Source organism: Cervus elaphus, chromosome 24, assembly GCF_910594005.1.
Source record: "Cervus elaphus chromosome 24, mCerEla1.1, whole genome shotgun sequence".
Taxonomy (NCBI): domain Eukaryota; kingdom Metazoa; phylum Chordata; class Mammalia; order Artiodactyla; family Cervidae; genus Cervus; species Cervus elaphus.
The window spans coordinates 17,915,953-17,932,654 of NC_057838.1; the positions used below are offsets into that span (position 1 = coordinate 17,915,953).

The window sequence follows — 16,702 nt, forward strand, 5'->3', positions numbered from 1 at the left end:
AACCTACAACACAGGAGGCAAGAATATACAATGGAGAAAGGACATTCTCGTCAATAAGTGGTGCTGGGAAAGCTGGACAGTTACACATAAAGAATGAAATGAGAACATTTTTTTCATACTACAGGCAAAAATAAAGTATATATGTGTGTACATAACATAATGAAATATTAGCCATAAAAGAGAATGAAATTTTGCCATTTGCAATGACATGGATGGAGCTGGAGGATATTAAGCTTAGTGAAATAAGGCAGACAGAGAAAGACAAATACTGCTTTATTTCACTTAAATATGGAATCTACAAAATGAAATAGAGACAGATAAACTGTCGTTCATTGCCAGCACGGTGACAGGTGAGGGGAGAGGAAAATGGGTGAGGGTGATTAAGAGATACAAACTACTAGCTATGAAATAGGTAAGTTACAAGGATATGATGTATAGCATAGAAAATACAGCTAGTGTTTTACAACTTTATACAGAGCACAATCTTTAAAAATACTGAGTTACTATGTTGTATACCTGAAACTGATATAACATGTTAAGGGGCTTCACAGGTGGTGCTAGTGGTAAAGAATCCGCCTGCCAATGCAGGAGATCTGAAAGATGAAGGTTTGATCCCAGGGTTGCGAATACTGTGTAGTAGGAAATGGCAAACCACTCCAGTATTCTTGCCTGGAAAATCCCATGGACAGAGAAGCCTGGCAGGCTCCAGTCCATGGCGTCACAAAGAGATGGACATGACTGAGCAAGTATACTTCAATAGGAAAAAATTAGAAGAAAATAAGTGACATGAATTTCCCTTAAAAAATGAAAAGAAATGGACCTTAGTTGAAACCTGAAACTCTGATGAAGGGTTTACATCATCCTTCATTATTTCCTTTTTAGCAAGTATCACTGAAGGAAAATTACATTTTTAAATTGTGTTTGTTATTAATCTCTCTCCTCTGTCAGCTAACTAAAACAGCATTTCTGAACATCTTTTTCATTATTACTATTGAAAGGAACCTTTGTAGACTTTTATTTTCTTAATCACTACTCCCCACGACTTTTTATTCCTGTGGGAAAATATACATGATATAAAATTCACCAGTTTAGCTATTTTTGAGTGTTTATGATTTTTTAAAAAAGTAAGTGGTGTGGTTGGGTAGCATGAAGTACATTCACAATGTTGTGTAATCATCGTCACTATCTATTTCCAGAACTCTTCCATCTTCCTCAACTGAAACCCTGTACTAGTGAACAGAGTCTCTCCACCCCCCAGCAACCCATATTCTCCTCTCTGTCTCTGTGAAGTAGCCTATTCTAGGTATTTTACATAAGGAGAATCATACAATGTCTGTCATTTAATGTCTGGCTTATTTCATTTGGCATAATCTGTGTTGCAGCATCTATCAATTTCATTCCTTTTTTATATGGCTGAATCTCTGCAAGAAACTTAATACCACATATTAAATCTGTTTATGTGCTGTGAACCTCTGTAGGGCCACAAACCTTTGTAATATGGAAGATGTTTCTCCCTCCCAGGAACCACGATCCTAAAAGCCTGTATCCCCTGACCTTGTTGATCTTGTTCTCCAATCTGTCTCCAGCCGTTAGCACGTCATGGTCACTGAACAGTCACATGTTGACTAGTTCAAGGTCCTTCTGTGACCCCTCCTTATACTTTTAATCCATTAGAATTAAAAACCACCCCAGCGTAATCACAGGCGAATCCTGGCAGTCAGTATCCCAACTGCGCATGCCCTTCTCAAGGCCCTGTGTCCGCCTGCTCTCTCCAACAGAAGTGAAGGACTATGAGCCTCCATTCGGGTCTAAGGTGCGGGAACATCCCTGTGTGGAAAGCATGAAGGACAACGTGCTGCGAGACCGAGGCCGACCAGAGATCCCCAGCTCCTGGCTCAACCACCAGGTAAGGAGTGACTGTTGTATCCACCCAGAGGGAGAGGGACATCTCAGGCAGCAGAGAAGTCCCGGCCGTTGGGCATCAGTCTGATGTGTTCCAGGATCCTGCTTGGTTTCTTTCATAAAGGAGTTTCAGTAAAATGGGATGACCTTGTTACTGTCTGTCCCACGAAAAGTGAGAAAGGGCTCACACAGACTCATGTGATGGGCACCTGTCATATTGTCCAAGACCCCTTGGTTCCGAACAAAAATATTCTGTTTACAGCCTCTGCCACTCCTCCTTTCCATAGGGAGGTTGTGTTTTGTTCTCTTCCGGGTTCCAAATGTTTTCTTCTGGGAACCTTCAACATTGGCAGGAACTGCTTAGTGAGAAAGGAGGGGTGTTTGTCCGCCAGCTGGCCTGCGAGGGGCTGCTGTGTCCTCAGGCTGCGGCGGCAGGCCTGTCAGGGAGGAGGAGGCCAGGATGAAGAAAGGCAAAGAAGAGCAGAGGGCAGGGGAACAAACAGGAAATCTGTCTTTCCAGAGCCTCCTGACAGGCAGTGGATGTGGCCGTCCGTCCAGAGCAGAGTCTTTGCTCCGGGGGCATTTTGGTGGGGCAGTGGTCAGAGGAGGGGGGAGGAAGCGTGGGCCGCGGGAGCAGGGACGGTCTGGCACAGCAGGGAGGAGCCCTGGGCCACACCCCGCGCTCCTAGCTCCCAGCACCCTGTCTTTTCCACTGACGTAAACCTTTTATGGCTGCCTTTGGATGAGTTCCCTCACCCAGGGAGGGCTGGGCTAAGTTCTCGGTTTCCTAAGGCAGATGAGAAGCAGAAACCACAGGTCAGGGGTGGCCAAGGAGACGGATGGAGCAGGAAGCCTGGTGTGTGCCCGCCGGGCTGAGAGCCGCTTCCGCGGGCAGGCCCTGATAACATCGGGGGGAGCCTGCACCAGGCTGCGGACCCAACCGCGGGGGCCCAGGGTTTCTCCCCGGGTTTCAGTAGAGCCTCTTTGACTTTGGAAATGCAAAGCTGTTTTGTGTTAACTCCAAACTCAGAAGGGACGATATTGTTTCCTTCAACTCTGTTGCCTCCTCTGCTGTACAGTTCTTATAATGAAGCCATTATTCATGATGATAAAATTCTGGAAACAATTTGCATAATACATTTTTTTCTCTTAATGAGATTTGTTGCCCTATTGATTTCAAGTTAATGCTTAATATTTAATTTAATTTACTGCCTGTAATTACAGTGCCAGAATAAAATAAATGTTCCTTGTGTACCAACAATAACACTCCACTCTTAACAGGGCCATCAGTCAATACCATCAATTAGGGGATTATACAATTAATCCAGCATCATGGGCTCACTCACGGGGCAGGAGGGGAGGGCAAGTCCTGGCTGTGGGGTGCTATTGCTCAGACTACAGACAGGGAAGTGCCGCTCAGGGAAGGGCTGGGATGGATCCACCCCCCGGGGCCACCGTGTGCGGGCTCACCAGTGACAGGGTTGGGCCTCTGAGAGGCACAGCCTGTTTCCACCCATTGGGCTTCGTATTTAGTCTGTGTCTGCTTTATTTCCAAAAACAACTTGAACTAACAAAAATATTTGCAATGCAAAATGAGAATTAAAGCCGTGAGAGAAGACCCTTGTCTGTTGTGGACAGCATTTTCTGGATGGGCCTTTTTGAGTGGGGCCTTTAGGGGTTAGGTCAAGCCCCCTGATACAGCCTGCAGGACATATGAAGACAGCTGTTTGCCAGGGTCCAGGCTGAAGCTGGAGAGGAAGGGCCTAGCAGAGGGTGTCCTTGAAACTGCTGGAAGATGGGCTTGGATCCTCATAAAGCATGTGGACTTGACAAATGCAACCAGACTAATGCCCACACGTCACTCCAGCTGGGATAGTCAGCCCTATTTAAACAGGGATGCTGGTGGCTCAGATGGTAAAGAATACGGCTACAGTGCAGGAGCCCCGGGTTCGATCCCTGGGTCAAGATCCCCTGGAGAAGGGAATGGCAACCCACTCCAGTATTCTTGCGTGGAGAATCCCCAAGGACAGAGGAGCCTGGCGGGCTACAGAGAGAGTTGGACTGAGTGACTAACATACACATAGGATTCCAGCCCTGACTCTCTGGAAAAGACAATACCATTGAGACAGTTGAGAGATCAGTGGTTGCTGGGGGCTGGGGAAAGGAAGGTGGGCTGAAGAGGTTCACACAGAGGATGTTCAGGGCAGTGACCTTGTGGGGGCTGTAATGACGGACCTTTGTCAGAACCCCGATCCTGCGCCTCACCATGAACCTCGCTCTGGTTGACTGTGGTCAGTACTGACGTGTTAGTAGTGTTGGTTTACTGGTTTTAACAAATGCCTCACACAGATGGAGGGTGATGGTGGGGGAGGCGGTCTGCGTGGGGGGAGGGGGTATGTGTATGGAAATTCTGTAATTTCCATTCGATTTTGCCATGAACCTACAACTTCCCTCAATGAGGTAAAATAAAGCCTGTTACTGCGCCCCCACTACCCAGAGTAGAGGTGGGAAATGGCAGTGGAAGCCCACTTCTTGGGAATTTTCACAAACGGGCAGGCTGCTGTCCCCCGGAAGCCTGCTGGGAGACCTGCTGCTGCGCCTCCGCTTCCCCGCTTCCTGTGAGCGGGAGCCCCCGGAACGCCTCGGTCAGACGGCGCCGGGGCGCAGGCCTGCAGGGGGGACAGGGCGGGGGCTCCCTCTCCCCCGAGCTGCCACCCCCTCTCAGGGGCCTGTGGACCCTCTCCCCCTGCAGGGCATCCAGACGGTGTGCGAGACGCTGGCCGAGTGCTGGGACCACGACCCCGAGGCCCGGCTCACGGCGCAGTGCGTGGCGGAGCGCTTCAGCGAGCTGGAGCACCTGGACAGGCTCTCGGGGAGGAGCAGCTCAGAGGAGAAGATCCCCGAAGACGGCTCCCTCAACACTACCAAATAGCTCTTCCCGCGGCTGGCCCAGCGCGGCCGCCCTGTGGCCAAAGAGCAGGGGCAGCAGGAAGCTGCCCCTGACGATGCTTCCTGGAACCCGGGGTGCTCCCTCCCCTGAGATGGGAGGGGGTGGCAGGAAGCAGCCTCTGCCTTTGACGTTGTCATAGGATAAGCTGTGTTAGCACTTCCTCAGGAAATGAGATTGATCTTACAATAGCCAATAACATTTGCACTTTATTAATGCCTGTATATAAATATGAAATAGCTATGTTTATATATATCTATATATGTCTATATATACACAGCCATACTCGTGGAAAGAGGTGAGGATAGAGATCACAGCTGCCCAGACGTGGGCTGGATGGGCGAGCTCGCCCGAGAGCAGAGGGAAGCGCCCTGGGCAGCCTCAGCGCTTGGCGGCAGGCGTGTGCTGGGCTCGGGGCACACGGGGTGGGGGGCCTCCGCCTTCAGAGAGAGGCTCGGGTCTTGGAGCCTGCTGTGCCACATTGCACTTGCTTTCGCAACCTAGTAACTCCCGGCACTGGGTCCTGTTCTAGCTGAGGAGCCAATCGGAGCCGCACTGTCTGGGGACCAGACTCCGAGGTCCCCACGTCCTGTCATCTCTCCTGGACTCGGCACTGAGCTTCACACCCACATCTGGTTTGTGACCCTCCTTCCTCAGCTAGCTCAGAAAGTCTCATCGCGTCAACGTTTTAAGTCCCATATTTTACCTCTACAAGCCACAGAAAAATCAGGACATGTTTTCCCTACCCATGAAATTGCCACACCTTGTACTAATGAGAAATTGTTCTTTTTAAAAAAATTCCCCCCATACCTGTGTTACTGTTCCCATTTCCTAAAAGGGAACAGATCTCCCCCCCAGGTTCTTTATGTTCAGTTTCTCATCACGCTTGGTTTCTGTCTTCCACTTGCTCTGCATCACTGGTAGGTCTCATGCTCCAGGCTCCAGGGGACTTGAGCACGTCTTGGCCACGTGGACAGTACTGCCGCAGCATGGCGCTGCCATGGTCAGGACTGTCTCTCCAGGCACTCGGAACGTGTGTTTTGCTTGGCCAGCACAGTGTTTAACAAAATTGAGCCACTTTTTAAATATCGGGAGATTTTGCAAAAAAATCTTGGATCCCTGAGTGAGACTAGATTGCAGATGGCTTGTGGTGGTCACTGTCCCACGTCATTCACCGATGAAGGTGTAGACACACTTAGAAAGCTGCTCTCTTCCCCTGTGAACATTCGTTCGTGTTTCCCCCTGTTCCCACCCTAGTTTGGGAATTAAACCTTCTTTCCCCAGCCAAGGTCCCCTGCAAGAAATGTGCATTCACGCAGTCATTCTCTGGCTATAGGGTGTGGTTTTTATTCCCTTCCTGGGGTTAAAATTTGAAGTTGGCTTTTTTTTTTTTTTTTGGAGTGACAGGGACTGCCTCTGGATGGTCTCCGTTAACCCAAATCTCTTTTGCTTGTATATTAAGAGGGCTCCCCTCTGCATTCAAGGGGGGAGACCTTTACTCCAAGAAGCTGTTGTCATGGTTACCAGTCTCTTAGTCATACCCACCTTTCCAGTGTTTGCAGAATTTGAATGTGGGACACAGGAGTCCCATCTACAGTTAGGAAATCTGTGTCCATGTGGGTAAGAACAAAGAATGAGCTTTAATCCTCCATAGGAAACTTGGTAATCCACAAACAGGTGTTAATGCTGCAAATAACAAGCTCTTTTGTAAAAATGATTTGAAGCTTATTTTCGGCCAAATAGGTAGGAATATTGGAGAGGGACTGGCAATGATCAGATCAGCTCTGCTTGGATTTTGGAAGCTGCATCTCATTGGGGTTTTAGCAGACATGCTGAAGTTGGGATTACGTGGAATTTTTAGGAGCCCTTCGTGGTTCAGGTGGACTGAGAGAAGGTAGCTTGGCCACAATGCCATGGGAGTGCCCAGAAGTCCCGTGCACTTTAGGGCTGGTGATGCTGTCCCAAGAGCTGTTGCTCATTGACCTCTAGTGGTGAATTTCTAGAATACTGGTCCATTATGGGAACTTCCAAGATTCAAAAGAGCTTTATCACTTCTGGGTCATCATCAGCATAAACTGGAATGTAGATGATACTGTGGCTTGTTTTATGTTTGTTTTTCCTTATTCAAGAAGAAGACCAAGGAATAACATTCTGTAGTTCCTAAAAATACTGACTTTTTTCACTACGTAAAGGGAAAGTTTTATTCTTTTATGGAACATTTCAGCAATACTCATATATTAAAATAGGAATGTGAATGCTGTATACTCTTTTTATATCAAATGTGTCAAGCACTTATGTTCATTCTATGCATTGTCTTTTATATAAATAAAATGTTTATTCGATTGAATAAAGCAAAAATACTCAGGTCAGCTTCCTGCCTCCTGTTCCTGTTCATAGGAGCCCGCAAACCTCATTTGGTCATTTTGTAGTCTACAGAAAAATCCACAAGACAGATCCTCTCCAGCTTTTCCACATTCCCTGTCGTCTTCACCTGACTGTGGCAGGTCCCTGTTTCTAAAAATCAGTCACTCCGTACTGTGACCTGTGGCATGTGCTGGTGCTGGCTTGCTCATCTCCGGGCCGGCACGGTGTTGCTCCGCATCTCTGAACAGTACCATGTCCATTGTCTCCCGCGGGCTTCTCCTGGGGCGCGGCCTGTCCCGGGGCGCGGCCTCTCCTGCAGCGTGGCTTCTCTCAGCTTGGCTTCTAACGGGGTGTGGCACAGCCTTGGCCCCACACATGCTTGCTTCTGCCCTCCCTTCCTCCTCACAGTAACGGGCTGCCACTGTCTTTTTTCTCCTCCAGGTGTCATGCTTCCTGCCACTTCCTGTCTATCCAGCCACCGCATCTCGCTTGGAGCTTTTTCACTGAGGTATAATTGATATACAACACTATATTAGTTTCAGGCATACAACATAATGATGCAACATTTGAATGTATTGTGAAAGGGCCGCCATAATAACTTTAGGTAATATCCATCATCACAGTTAACAGAATTTGTTTTCTTATGGTAAGAACTTTTAAAACCTACTCTTAGCAGCTTTCAAACATGCAATATGGTATTATTATCTATCATTGCCATGCTATCCCCAGGACTTATTTTATAAACTGGAAATTTATACATTTTGACCCTTTTCACCCATTTCATCCACTCCCACCCTCTGCCTTTCTGGCAACCACCAGTGTGTTCTCTGTATCTCAATTTTTTTCCCCCAAATTGCACATATCAGTGAGATCTTAATGGTATTTGCGTTTTTCTGTTTGACTTATTTCACTAAGCATGATGCCCTCAACTTCCATGTCACAAATGGCAAGATTTAAATTTTCATGACTGAAAAATATTCTGTTCTATATATGTGCCACATTTTAAAATCCACTCATCCATCAGTGGATACTTAATTTTATATATTGGCTTAATGCTGCAGTGAACTTGGGGCACAGATATGTTTTCAAGTTAATGTTTTCATTTTGTTTGGATAAATACCCAGAGGTGGAATTGCTGGATTGTTTGGTAGCTCTATTTTGAAATTTCTGAGGACCCTCCATATTGTTTTACAAAGTGGTTGCACCAATATGCATTCGCACCAACAGTGCACCCACCCCCACAGCTATGACAACCAAGAGCATCACCAAACGTTGCCAGATATCCCCGGGGACAAAATCGTGGCTCCCCGCTGAGGGTCCCTTAGCTGGACATGGTCCTGTCCTCCTGTGGGCATTAGTTCTACTGCTATCTTAACTAGTAGCTTGGCAGTTTTAGAGACGACAAATTTTAGCGGTTACCTGCTCCTCCATTTACCACCTACGCGACCTAAGTAAATTACTTAAATCTTCCCACGCCTCACTTTAATCATGTGTACGGTGGAATTTTTACAGGCTTTGTCTGATACCAGAGAGCACTGGGTATGGAGTACTGGAAAGGCTTTTGGAGTTGGTATTGAAACTGGAAAGCCCTCAGTGCATATCGGCCAATGCTAGGCTGCTTTAGGGTGCCAGGGCCGCTTCCCAGAGAGGCCAGGACTGAGATCTGTCTTAGGGAGCACCGGCAGCACAGAGGAGAGATGGATGAGCCGCAAGCCTGGAGCACAGGGCAGCGCCCGTCCGGGTGCACACCGGCCACCTGGGGGGCGCCCACTCACTGGGGGCCGGCCTGCACGTGCCCCCTGAGGCAGGTGCTGTTCCCATTTCACAGATGAGAATCACGCTCGGAAGACTCTGGGAAGAAACGGGGCCTCAGAGAGGTAGGTCTGCTTGTCCTAGACCTCGCATCCGGAGTAATCGTTTGGAGCAACGCTTGGTTCTTCCCTCTACTTTGTACTGCCTCCTGAGGGCCGGCCTGCCCAGGGGCGTGACAGGGCCACATCACCACAAAACGGCCTGCCCCGCCGCACGGCACCAGCGTTCTCACACCCCGCCCCCCGGAGGCTGTACGCACAACCAGAGCAGGGGAGGAGTGCGTGTCCTCATCTGTGCTGCCTGACATGCTGCCTCTCCTGTGAGCAGTGCTGCCTAAGTTCTTGGTGAGAGCAGGACTGTGGGACGAATGTGCACGCTCCTTCAGAAGGTTTCAGACTGTGCCAGCCTTTAAAAACATTTTTTTAGTGTGTCTGTTTATTTTTTAGCATGTGCTAGAAAAAAAATGAACACATTCAACCTGGCCTTTTACAAATATTATGGCTTGAAATATAGCTGAGTTTAAAAACTTGAACTGAGTTTTTTTTAATGCATTAAGTAGATAATTGTCCTTATTTCTGGCAGCTGCAGGGGCTGGGATGAGGAATGATGGGGTGAGCATGCTCCCTGCAAGGAAGCAGACCCATACAAGCCCTTGGGAGCACTAAACACCATGTGCCTGTGTTTTACCGTCTGTGTCTGTTTTCATCATCACCACCAACCTATGAGGTAGTCTCTCCTCCACATGAGAGGTGAGGAAACCAATGCAGAGAGCGAGGTATCAGTAAGGGCCCATGGTGAGCGGTCCCAAGGCTCAGTCAGATTCCGGAGCCCACACACAGACCCTGAACACAAGGTGAAGCGGAAGCTGAAGGCAGGTGGAGCCCAGGATGCTCGAGGGTCTGATTCCTGAGGGTCAAACCCAGATGAGGAAGATGCAGTGCACACTGGAGGGGTTGGGGTGGCCGTCAGGGAGTGAAGATTGTTCCTCAAAGGAATGGCCTCTGGGCTCCAGCCCAAGCACTCCAGCCAAAACGGGAGCCAAGGTCTTCTGACCCTCCTTGCGGGCTCCGTCTTGCCCGGGTTGTTTCAGTTCTGGCTACTGCAAAGTCGGGAGCGTTCCCGGTGGCGGTAAGTCTCCAAGTGCCCTCAGCAGGGTCCTGGCCCTCGCACCCCTCAGCAGCTTTGGAATGCAGGCACGCTCCGAGCCTGGCAGTTCTAGTGTGCAGTGGTGGCTTTTAGGATCTCTATGCAAATGACAGTGTGTCCACTAGTAGTCTAGTCCTGAGGGAAAAGCCTTCCTGAGTAACAGGGAAGTTTTCATTTAAGCAAACTTGTCCATCCGTTTTCACAAAAGTCACTAAAGTTGACATCTGCAATTTTGTTCATTTCCCTCCGGAAATAGGCTGCCTAATCGTTACTTATCACATTTCCAATTAGGTTTTTTTTTTTTTAACTTGGATAATTATAGCTCCAGACCATGAGCGTAAGCCCGTGGCTTTGGGGCCTACTTTGCAAACTGTTCAGATAAAGACAAGACTGGGAACTTTTCCCCCATTACATGGCCTGGCAATCAGCCTCATGTGGTGAAATTTAATTTTAATATACCTCCTGATATTGGTGCATTTAAAAATAGCTTGTTATTAAGAGTCTTCCTATTCTAATTAAGCTAAAATTGCCCATGCTGTGAAATGTGTGCTGTCTCACTTTCTACACACACACACACACACACACACACACACACACCTTCCTGAAAAGTCACACTCATGCAGCCTATGCAAAACAGCTTTGCTAAAACTGTCATCTAATCTTCCCCCCCTGTGTCTGCAGTGTAGACAGTAATGATAGCCCTGGTGCTAGAGAGTCATCAAAAAGAATGACATGGCTTCAGAATGTCATATTTTGTCTATTCATAACAAAATCATTAAAATTGGGACCTCTGGAGCCACACTTCCTCAGTTTGGTTCAAATCCGAGCCCTGCACTGACTATCTGACATGGTGTGTGCCTTTTAATCATTTTTATTTGACTCCTTACCAAGTAAAATGATACCTACCAGGGAGAGTAGTAAGAATAACTATAAAAATAGAGTTAACTATTTTCAAAGTGGTTAGGACAGAGATAGGTGCATATAAGTATTGATTTCTATTCAGTTCAGTCATTCAGTTGTGTCTGACTTTGCAGCCCCATCGACTGCAGCATGCCAGGCTTCCCTGTCCATCACTAACTCCCAGAGCTTGCTCAAACTCATGTCCATCGAGTCAGTGATGCCATCCAACAATCTCACCCTCTCTCATCCCCTTCTCCTCCTGCCTTCAATCTTTTCCAGCGTCAGGGTCTTTTCCAGTGAGTCAGTTCTTCACATCAGGTGGCCAAAGGATTGGAGTTTCAGCTTCAGCATCAGTCCTTGCAGTGAATATTCATGACTGATTTCCTTTAGGATGGACTGGTTGGATCTCCTTGCAGTCCAAGGGACTCTCAAGAATCTTCTCCAACACCACAGTTCAAAAGCATCAAATCTTCGGCACTCAGCCTTCTTTATGGTCCAGCTCTCACATCCACACATGACTACTGGAAAAACCATAGCTTTGACTAGATGGATCTTTGTTGGCAAAGTAATGTCTCTGCTTTTTAATATGCTGTCCAGGTTGGTCATAGCTTTTCTTTCAAGGAGCAAGCATCTTTTATTTTCATGCTTCAGTCACCATCTGTAGTGACTTTGGAGCACAAAAAAATAAAGTCTGTTACTGTTTCCATTGTTTCCCCATCAATTTTCCATAAAGTGATGGGGCCAGGTGCCATAATCTTAGTTTTTTAAATGTTGAGCTTTAAGCCAGTTTTTTCCCTTTCTTCTTTCACTTTTGTCAAGAGGCTCTTGAATTCCTCTTTGCTTTCTGCCATAAGGGTGGTCTGCGTATCTGAGGTTATTGATATTTCTCCTGGCAATCTTGATTCCAGCTTGTGCTTCATCCAGCCTGGCATTTTGCATGATGTACTCTGCATATAAGTTAAATAAGCAGGGTGACAGTATACAGCCTTGACATACTCCTTTGCCAAATTGTTCCATGTCTGGTTCTAATTGTTGCTTGCATACAGATTTCTCAGGAGGCAGATGAGGTGGTCTGGTATTCCCATCTCTTTAAGAATTTTCCACAGTTTGTTGTGATTCACACAGTCAAAGGCTTTGGCGTAGTCAAAACTGGAACTCTCTTGCTTTTTTGATGATCCAACGGATGTTGGCAATTTGATCTGTTATCTACTCCAAAATGAAGTTATGATGGTGTCATATTTTAGAGACATTATATCTCAACATCACTTTCAGAGAAATGCAAATCAAAACTACAATAAGGTATCAGCTCACAATGGTCAGAATGGCCATCATCAAAAAATCTAGACAATAAATTCTAGAGGTGTGGAGAAATGGGAATACCCCTACACCACTGGTAGAAATGTAAATTGGTAACAACGTAGAAATGTAAACTGGAGAACAGTATGGAGGTTCTGTAAAAAATAAAGAGGTACCATATGATCCAGCAATCCCACTCTTGGGCGTGTATATAGAGAAAACCATAATTCAAAAATACACATGCACCCCAATGTTCACTGCTGCACTATTTACAATATCCAGGACATGGAAGCAATCTAAATGTCCACTGACAAATGAATGGATAAAGAGGAAGTGGTACATATATACAGTGAAATATTACTCAGTACATATACTCAGTGAAATAAAAAAGAATGAACTAATGCCATTTGCCACAACAGGAATGGGCCTAGAGATGATCCTACTGAGTGACCCAAGTTAGAGCATGATAGATACATGATGTCGCTCCTATGCGAAATCTAATTAAAAGCAGACTCAAAGATTTAAACAGCAAACTTATGGTTGCCAGATGGGAGTTGTGGTGGGGGAGCAGTTTAGTAGCCTGGGGCTAACGTACACACCCTGCTATGTATAAAACATAATCAACAAGGACCTACAGTACAGCACAGGGGACTTGATGTTTGGTAATGACCAATACAGAAAAGAATCTGAAAACGATCGAATGCAGGTATGTATATATTCAGTCACTTTGCTGCATGCCTGAAACTAACACAACACTGTAAATCAACTACACTCCAGTAAATAGTTTAAAAAATACACAATGTTCCCCAAGTCATTGGGTAAAATAGTCCCATGAGGAAGATGAGCCATGTCTTCTGTATAAAAACCTTGCCACTAGCCCCCTTCCATGAAGTACTTCTAACTATTCATGGTTTGGCACTGCCCTATTCAAACAGATGTTTGCTCTAAGTCTTCAAAATTTATTATGGTTCAGTTTACCTTTTAAAACACAAATACACCCCAATTTCTTAATTTACCTTACTCAAAGACACTGGGATTTTTCTTTCCTTTATTTTTTTAATTACAAAATTCAGAGTAGACAGTATGGATATATTAAAGAAGGAAATATATCAAAGTTAAAAGAAGTAAGATGATTTAGATTTTAGAATTCACTGGAAAATATACAGATTGAGTACGACTAATTAAGAAACTGGACAAGAGTAGAAGACAGCATAATGGTGACTTCCCCAAGGTGGCAAAAGCTCTACCAGTTTAAATACTAACAAAGTATGTGCAGGATCTAGATACTGAAAACTACAGTAATGAATGATGAATATAAAAGACCAAAATAAATGGAATGCTATTCTTTGATCATAATTGGAAGATTCAGTATTGTTAAGATATCTATTCTCTCCAACCTGATCTGTAGAGTCAAGACAATTCAATCAAAATTCTAACTTTTTTTGGATAGATATCAGTAAGGAAATTCTAAAATGTATGTAGAAGTGCAAAGGAACTGCTGCTGCTGCTGCTAAGTCGCTTCAGTCAGGTCTGACTCTGTGCAACCCCATAGACGGCAGCCCACCAGGCTCCGCCGTCCCTGGGATTCTCCAGGCAAGAACACTGGAGTGGGTCACCACTGCCTTCTGCAGCAAAGGAACTAGGATGGCACAAACAATTCTGAAAGAACTAAGGTGGAAGGCTTCCTCTACTTTGAAAATACACAATAAAGCTATGCTGACTTAAAATAAATATTCTGCAATTTATTTCTCCAGCAAAAAAATGGGCTTATTTTGGAGCCTCAAGAAATTGCAATTTGGAGGGGCAGTCCTAAGATGGCAGAGGACTAGGATGGGGAGACCACCTTCTCCCCCGCAAATATATCAAAAGATCATTTGAATGCTGAGCAAATTCCACAAAACAACTTCTGAACCTTGGTGGAGGATACCAGACATCCAGAAACACAGCCCATTCTCTTCAGAAATAGGTAGGGCAAAATATAAAAGATAAAAAGAGTCTAAAGAGTTAGGGATGGAGACCTGTCCTGGGGAGGGAGTCATGAAGGAGCAGAAGTTTCTAAACACCAGGAAACCCTCTCACCGGTGGGTCTATGAGGAGTTCTGGAATCTCAGAGGGCAACATAACCAGGAGGAAAAAAAAAAAAGACCCCAGATTATGTGATTAGCCACAACTCCCAGTGGAGAGGTAGCCTAGACACTTGCGTCTGCCAGCAGCAGTGGGGGCTGAACAGGGAGACATGGGCTGCATGCACAGGGTGAGGACCGGGCCTGAATGCCCTGAGAACAATCTGAGGGAGCTAACGTGAAATAGTAACCCAACTGTGGGATAGCCAGAGAGGAAAAAAAAAAGAGAGAGAGAACTTTCCTGTGAAAAGCTCTGAGGCACAGCCTGGCCCACTCACAGAACAAAGGATTGAGTGAATACCAGAAGAGAGCTAGCTGGCTGCGGACAGGGTCCTCCCGCCACTGGAGGCAAAGAGGCAGGCGGGCGGCAGCCAGAGCCGGAAGGCGAGGGGCAATCTCAGCCTCAGAGACGACATCCACCACCAAACTGTGAGCAGGCTCCCAGTTGTTAACCAAGTCTTCCTGGGATCCTGGATGGCTGACATCTGCCAGGAGGGTCACAGCCAGAGATCAGCTTCCCAGAGGAGGCCCACGGCACATCTGAGACGGCACTCTTGTGGTGCACTCGGGAAACCGAGGGGCTGGGACGGGGAGGTGATAAGACTCTCCACCCAGCTGGGAGAGTGTGCTCACCAAGCACCTGGTCGCCTGAGCCACTAGGACCTGGGAAGGGCACAAAACGCAGGCCCAACCGAGTCTGTGCCTTTGTGGGGCACCCGAGAACCTGAACCTGAGAGGCTTAGACCTGGGAAGGGCACAAAACGCAGGCCCAACCGAGTCTGCGCCTTTGTGGGGCACCCGAGAACCTGAACCTGAGAGGCTTAGACCTGGGAAGGGCACAAAACGCAGGCCCAACCGAGTCTGTGCCTTTGTGGGGTACCCGAGAACCGAACCTGAGCGGTGTAGACCTGGGAAGTGCACGCAACCCAGGGCCTGCTTTGGACAGTTCCCCTGCAGAGCAACCTGGAGCCTGAGCAGTGTAGACCCGGAAAGCACACACACCGTGAGCGGGGGCAAACCCAGTGTGGCCCAGGCACTGCGAGCTCCCACACACACCAGTGAGATCTGTCTGCAGGCTTCCTCCCTCCCCACAGCAGGACTGAACACGTGAGCCTAAATAAGTGACCACCTTCGCCCCCTTGTGTCAGGCTGGAAATTAGAAACTGAAGAGTCCTGCAAACAGGGGAAGCCAAAATAACCAAAGAAGATGGAACTGCTCTGGAAGTGACAGGTGCAACAGATTAAAGCCCTGTAGTTAGCACTGACTACATTGGAAGGGGCCTATAGACCTTGAGAAGAAGCATAAGCTGGAACAAGGAACTACCTGAAACTCAACTGACCCCACACTGCCTGCAACAGCTCCAGAAAAATTCCTAGATACAGTTTACTATTATCATTTTTTAATTTTTTCAATTTTTATTATTTTTAAGTTCTTTATTACTCCTTTAATTTTCATTTTTATAACCGATTACTTTGCAAAAAAAGACCCTATTTTTAAAGCAAATTTCACATATATATTTTTTATAATTTTTCTGATTTTGTTTTTTTATAATATTGTATTTTTGAAAGTCTAACCTCTATTCTAGATTTTTAATATTTGTTTTTTGGTTTTTGTTATCAATTTTGTACCTTTAAGAATCCAATCTTCAGTGCCCAATTTTACTTAGGGGTGTGATTACTGGCTTGATTGCTCTCTCCCTTTTGACTCTCCTTTTTCTCCCCCAGGTCACCTCTATCTCCTCCCTCCCCCTTCTCTTCTCTACCCAACTCTGTGAATCTTTTTGGGTGTCCTGGGCTTTGGAGAACACTTAGGGAACTGATTACTGGCCAGATCTCTCTCTCCTTTTGGCTCCCCCTCTTCTCCTGGTCACCTCTATCTCCTTCCTCCCTCTTCTCTTCTCTATGTAACTCTTTGGACATCTCTTGAGTGTTCCAGACTGTGGAGAGCACATAGGGAATTGATTACTGGCTAGATTGCTCTCTCCCTTTTCAATTTCTCCTCTTCTCCTGGTCACCTCTATCTCCCTCCTCTTCTCCATGTAACTCTGTGAACCTCTCTGGGTGTCCCTCACTGTAGAGAATCTTTTCACCATTAACCTAGATGTTTTATCATCGGTGCTGCATGGATGGAGAAGTCTTGAGACTACTGTAAGAATAAGACTGAAAGCCAGAGGCAGGAGGTTTAAATCCAAAACTTGAGAACTCCAAAAGA

At 46.5% G+C, this 16,702-nt stretch overlaps 1 protein-coding gene across 1 annotated transcript in view; it reads left to right on the top strand.

Moving 5' to 3' along the window:
• TGFBR2 (transforming growth factor beta receptor 2) overlaps nt 1–7,218 on the top strand; it is an 88,449-nt gene extending 81,231 nt beyond the window's left edge. Inside the window, exons 6-7 of the mRNA XM_043885243.1 lie at nt 1,779–1,906; nt 4,655–7,218. Coding sequence (XP_043741178.1) covers nt 1,779–1,906; nt 4,655–4,834 — 308 coding nt within the window. The 3' untranslated portion in view covers nt 4,835–7,218. The remainder of the gene's footprint in view (nt 1–1,778; nt 1,907–4,654) is intronic.
• The last annotated feature ends 9,484 nt before the right edge of the window (nt 7,219–16,702 follow it).